The 6000-nt window shown below is 49.2% G+C and overlaps 1 protein-coding gene across 5 annotated transcripts in view; it reads left to right on the forward strand.

Annotated features, from left to right (window-relative positions):
* The window catches only part of LOC133643377 (ephrin type-B receptor 2-like), a 291286-nt gene that overhangs the window by 240451 nt on the left and 44835 nt on the right, over positions 1–6000 (forward strand). For all 5 annotated transcript variants that reach the window (XM_062037896.1, XM_062037898.1, XM_062037897.1 and 2 more), the window contains exon 5: positions 3706–4041. In XM_062037896.1, the coding sequence (XP_061893880.1) occupies positions 3706–4041 (336 nt within the window). The remainder of the gene's footprint in view (positions 1–3705; positions 4042–6000) is intronic.

The raw sequence follows: 6000 nt of genomic DNA on the forward strand, positions 1-6000 counted from the left end.
CCTTAGTGTGCAGAATATAGTGTCTCAGGCCCTTAGTGTGCAGAATATAGTGTCTCAGGCCCTTAGTGTGCAGAATATAGTGTCTCAGGCCCTTAGTGTGCAGAATATAGTGGCTCAGGCCCTTAGTGTGCAGAATATAGTGTCTCAGGCCCTTATTGTGCAGAATATAGTGTCTCAGGCCCTTAGTGTGCAGAATATAGTGTCTCAGGCCCTTAGTGTGCAGAATATAGTGTCTCAGGCCCTTAGTGTGCAGAATATAGTGTCTCAGGCCCTTAGTGTGCAGAATATAGTGGCTCAGGCCCTTAGTGTGCAGAATATAGTGGCTCAGGCCCTTACTGTGCAGAATATAGTGTCTCAGGCCTTAGTGTGCAGAATATAGTGTCTCAGGCCCTTAGTGTGCAGAATATAGTGTCTCAGGCCCTTAGTGTGCAGAATATAGTGGCTCAGGCCTTAGTGTGCAGAATATAGTGGCTCAGGCCCTTAGTGTGCAGAATATAGTGTCTCAGGTCCTTACTGTGCAGAATATAGTGTCTCAGGCCCTTAGTGTGCAGAATATAGTGTCTCAGGTCCTTACTGTGCAGAATATAGTGTCTCAGGCCCTTAGTGTGCAGAATATAGTGGTTCAGGCCATTAGTGTGCAGAATATAGTGGCTCAGGACCTTAGTGTGCAGAATATAGTGTCTCAGGCCCTTAGTGTGCAGAATATAGTGGCTCAGGCCCTTAGTGTGCAGAATATAGTGTCTCAGGTCCTTAGTGTGCAGAATATAGTGTCTCAGGCCCTTAGTGTGCAGAATATAGTGGCTCAGGCCCTTAGTGTGCAGAATATAGTGGCTCAGGCCCTTAGTGTGCAGAATATAGTGGCTCAGGCCCTTAGTGTGCAGAATATAGTGTCTCAGGCCCTTAGTGTGCAGAATATAGTGGCTCAGGCCCTTAGTGTGCAGAATATAGTGTCTCAGGCCCTTAGTGTGCAGAATATAGTGTCTCAGGCCCTTAGTGTGCAGAATATAGTGTCTCAGGTCCTTAGTGTGCAGAATATAGTGGCTCAGGCCCTTAGTTTGCAGAATATAGTGGCTCAGGCCCTTAGTGTGCAGAATATAGTGTCTCAGGCCCTTAGTGTGCAGAATATAGTGTCTCAGGCCCTTAGTGTGCAGAATATAGTGTCTCAGGCCCTTAGTGTGCAGAATATAGTGTCTCAGGCCCTTAGTGTGCAGAATATAGTGTCTCAGGCCCTTAGTGTGCAGAATATAGTGTCTCAGGCCCTTAGTGTGCAGAATATAGTGTCTCAGGCCCTTAGTGTGCAGAATATAGTGTCTCAGGCCCTTAGTGTGCAGAATATAGTGTCTCAGGCCCTTAGTGTGCAGAATATAGTGGTTCAGGCCATTAGTGTGCAGAATATAGTGGCTCAGGACCTTAGTGTGCAGAATATAGTGTCTCAGGCCCTTAGTGTGCAGAATATAGTGGCTCAGGCCCTTAGTGTGCAGAATATAGTGGCTCAGGCCATTAGTGTGCAGAATATAGTGGCTCAGGACCTTAGTGTGCAGAATATAGTGTCTCAGGCCCTTAGTGTGCAGAATATAGTGTCTCAGGCCCTTAGTGTGCAGAATATAGTGTCTCAGGCCCTTAGTGTGCAGAATATAGTGTCTCAGGCCCTTAGTGTGCAGAATATAGTGTCTCAGACCCTTAGTGTGCAAAATATAGTGTCTCAGGCCCTTAGTGTGCAGAATATAGTGGCTCAGGACCTTAGTGTGCAGAATATAGTGGCTCAGGCCCTTAGTGTGCAGAATATAGTGGCTCAGGCCCTTAGTGTGCAGAATATAGTGGCTCAGGCCCTTAGTGTGCAGAATATAGTGTCTCAGGCCCTTAGTGTGCAGAATATAGTGGCTCAGGCCCTTAGTGTGCAGAATATAGTGTCTCAGGCCCTTAGTGTGCAGAATATAGTGTCTCAGGCCCTTAGTGTGCAGAATATAGTGTCTCAGGCCCTTAGTGTGCAGATAATAGTGTCTCAGGCTCTTAGTGTGCAGAATATAGTGTCTCAGGCCCTTAGTGTGCAGAATATAGTGTCTCAGGCCCTTAGTGTGCAGAATATAGTGTCTCAGGCCCTTAGTGTGCAGAATATAGTGTCTCAGGCCCTTAGTGTGCAGAATATAGTGTCTCAGGCCCTTATTGTGCAGAATATAGTGGCTCAGGCCCTTAGTGTGCAGAATATAGTGGCTCAGGCCCTTAGTGTGCAGAATATAGTGGCTCAGGCCCTTAGTGTGCAGAATATAGTGTCTCAGGCCCTTAGTGTGCAGAATATAGTGTCTCAGGCCCTTAGTGTGCAGAATATAGTGGCTCAGGCCCTTAGTGTGCAGAATATAGTGGCTCAGGCCCTTAGTGTGCAGAATATAGTGGCTCAGGCCCTTAGTGTGCAGAATATAGTGGCTCAGGCCCTTAGTGTGCAGAATATAGTGTCTCAGGCCCTTAGTGTGCAGAATATAGTGTCTCAGGCCCTTAGTGTGCAGAATATAGTGGCTCAGGCCCTTAGTGTGCAGAATATAGTGGCTCAGGCCCTTAGTGTGCAGAATATAGTGGCTCAGGCCCTTAGTGTGCAGAATATAGTGGCTCAGGCCCTTAGTGTGCAGAATATAGTGTCTCAGGCCCTTAGTGTGCAGAATATAGTGTCTCAGGCCCCTTAGTGTGCAGAATATAGTGGCTCAGGCCCTTAGTGTGCAGAATATAGTGTCTCAGGCCCTTAGTGTGCAGAATATAGTGGCTCAGGCCCTTAGTGTGCAGAATATAGTGGCTCAGGCCCTTAGTGTGCAGAATATAGTGGCTCAGGCCCTTAGTGTGCAGAATATAGTGGCTCAGGCCCTTAGTGTGCAGAATATAGTGGCTCAGGCCCTTAGTGTGCAGAATATAGTGTCTCAGGCCCTTAGTGTGCAGAATATAGTGTCTCAGGCCCTTAGTGTGCAGAATATAGTGGCTCAGGCCCTTAGTGTGCAGAATATAGTGGCTCAGGCCCTTAGTGTGCAGAATATAGTGGCTCAGGCCCTTAGTGTGCAGAATATAGTGTCTCAGGCCCTTAGTGTGCAGAATATAGTGTCTCAGGCCCTTAGTGTGCAGAATATAGTGTCTCAGGCCCTTAGTGTGCAGAATATAGTGTCTCAGGTCCTTACTGTGCAGAATATAGTGTCTCAGGCCCTTAGTGTGCAGAATATAGTGTCTCAGGCCCTTAGTGTGCAGAATATAGTGTCTCAGGCCCTTAGTGTGCAGAATATAGTGGCTCAGGCCCTTAGTGTGCAGAATATAGTGGCTCAGGCCCTTAGTGTGCAGAATATAGTGGCTCAGACCCTTAGTGTGCAGAATATAGTGGCTCAGGCCCTTAGTGTGCAGAATATAGTGGCTCAGACCCTTAGTGTGCAGAATATAGTGGCTCAGGCCCTTAGTGTGCAGAATATAGTGTCTCAGGCCCTTAGTGTGCAGAATATAGTGTCTCAGGTCCTTAGTGTGCAGAATATAGTGTCTCAGGCCCTTAGTGTGCAGAATATGTGCTAATGATCAGAAAGGAAGAGAAGATGCAGATTTGTGTGTTTAGTGATTGATCAAGACTGAAAGTGTTCTGCATGCTCCTGCTAGTCTTGTTGTCACTTGCTGAGTGTGAATGTGACCCACAACTCTTCATGACTGGGAATAATAATTTTAACTTGAATGTCTCCTGTCTTCCAGCGGTGCCCTCAGCTCCGCAGACGGTGATCTCCAGCGTCAACGAGACCTCGGTCATGCTGGACTGGGTGTCTCCCCGGGACTCGGGCGGCCGCGAGGACGTGGTCTTCAACATCATCTGCAAGAGCTGCGGCGGCGGGCGTGGAGGCTGCACGCGCTGCGGGGACAACGTTCAGTTCTTGCCCCGCCAGCTGGGCCTGACCGAGCCCCGGGTCTACATCAGCGACCTGCTGGCCCACACCCAGTACACCTTTGAGGTGCAGGCTGTCAACGGGGTGTCGGACCAGAGCCCGTACTCCCCCCAGTACGCCTCCGTCAACATCACCACCAACCAGGCTGGTAAGTGAGCGCCATCCCACTTCACAAGCACCTACTCAAACACCAGCCTCTTCTTATGCTCTGTTTGGATTGAAGTCATGGTGTGGTCTCCTAATGAGTGCACTTAAGGCCCCTGCGCCACAATAAGTCTGCACCCCTGGCCCTCGGCTCCCCCCCGGTGGAAATCAGTGGTTTTTGCACCCTCTCCAATGAAGTGCTCGCCACTTTAGATCATGACCCCGTCGTGGAGAACTGTGAAACATGCCAAAACCTTCATGCCGGCCTCCAGGGACCGGGGTCACACGGACCAGGGGTGTATAATTGCATGAAGGTCGGAGGTCACACAAACATGATGTCAGCACTAATGACCACTGGCACTGGCACTGGCACTAATGACCACTGGCACTGGCACTGGCACTAATGACCACTGGCACTGGCACTGGCACTAAAGACCACTGGCACTGGCACTGGCACTGGCACTAATGACCACTGGCACTGGCACTGGCACTAATGACCACTGGCACTGGCACTGGCACTAATGACCACTGGCACTGGCACTGGCACTAATGACCACTGGCACTGGCACTAATGACCACTGGCACTGGCACTGGCACTGGCACTAATGACCGCTGGCACTGGCACTGGCTCTAATGACCACTGGCACTGGCACTGGCACTAATGACCACTGGCACTGGCACTGGCACTGGCACTAATTGCCACTGCACTGGCACTAATGACCACTGGCACTGGCACTGGCACTAATGACCACTGGCACTGGCACTGGCACTGGCACTAATGACCACTGTCACTGGCACTAATGACCACTGGCACTGGCACTGGCACTGGCACTAATGACCGCTGGCACTGGCACTGGCTCTAATGACCACTGGCACTGGCACTGGCACTAATGACCACTGGCACTGGCACTAATGACCACTGGCACTAATGACCACTGGCACTGGCACTGGCACTGGCACTGGCACTAATGACCACTGGCACTGGCACTGGCACTAATGACCACTGGCACTGGCACTGGCAGAGCTTCCACACGGCCGCTGAGAGAGGGAAACTAAGTAGCTAGAAAAAAATCAAATGTCGTCGAGGGTATGGCGAGCGGACTCTTTTTGCACGTGCAAACTTATTTTACGCTGTGAACATATTAAATGTAGAATGAATAATTGCCACTTTATATTTAGCACGGCCAGGCATGGAACAGGGAGAGGCACAGGTGTCAAACTCAAGGCCTGAGGGACACATCTGGCCCGCCACATCTTTTATGTGGCCCGCCACATCTTTTATGTGGCCCGCCACATCTGTTATGTGGCCCGCCACATCTTTATGTGGCCCGCCACATCTTTTATGTGGCCCGACACATCTTTTATGTGGCCCGCCACATCTTTTACGTGGCCCGCCACATCTTTTACGTGGCCCGCCACATCTGTTATGTGGCCCGACACATCTTTTATGTGGCCCGCCACATCTTTTAGGTGGCCCGCCACATCTTTTATGTGGCCCGCCACATCTTTATGTGGCCCGCCACATCTTTTATGTGGCCCGCCACATCTGTTATGTGGCCCGACACATCTTTTATGTGGCCCGCCACATCTTTAATCTGGCCCGCCACATCTTTTATGTGGCCCGCCACATCTGTTGTGTGGCCCGCCACATCTTTTATGTGGCCCGCCACATCTTTTATCTGGCCAGCCACATCTTTTATGTGGCCCGACACATCTTTAATATAATATATGTGTCAGTAAAGATTTCTCACTAAATGCATTTGTTGTTGTTTTTTTCGTTTTGACGGACAATAATGCAGATTCTGTATGCAATTGCATTTATTTGTATTCAATATCATCTAATAGTGTAACAAATATACTAACATGCATTAAATTAAATTCCTCTACAATCTGTAATAATAATGTTTTCATGTTAATGCAATGTTACATTGGTATTTTATAATAATAATGAATTATTAGTTTC

This window comes from Entelurus aequoreus, linkage group LG26 (assembly GCF_033978785.1).
Source record: "Entelurus aequoreus isolate RoL-2023_Sb linkage group LG26, RoL_Eaeq_v1.1, whole genome shotgun sequence".
In the NCBI taxonomy this organism is placed as follows: Eukaryota; Metazoa; Chordata; class Actinopteri; order Syngnathiformes; family Syngnathidae; genus Entelurus; species Entelurus aequoreus.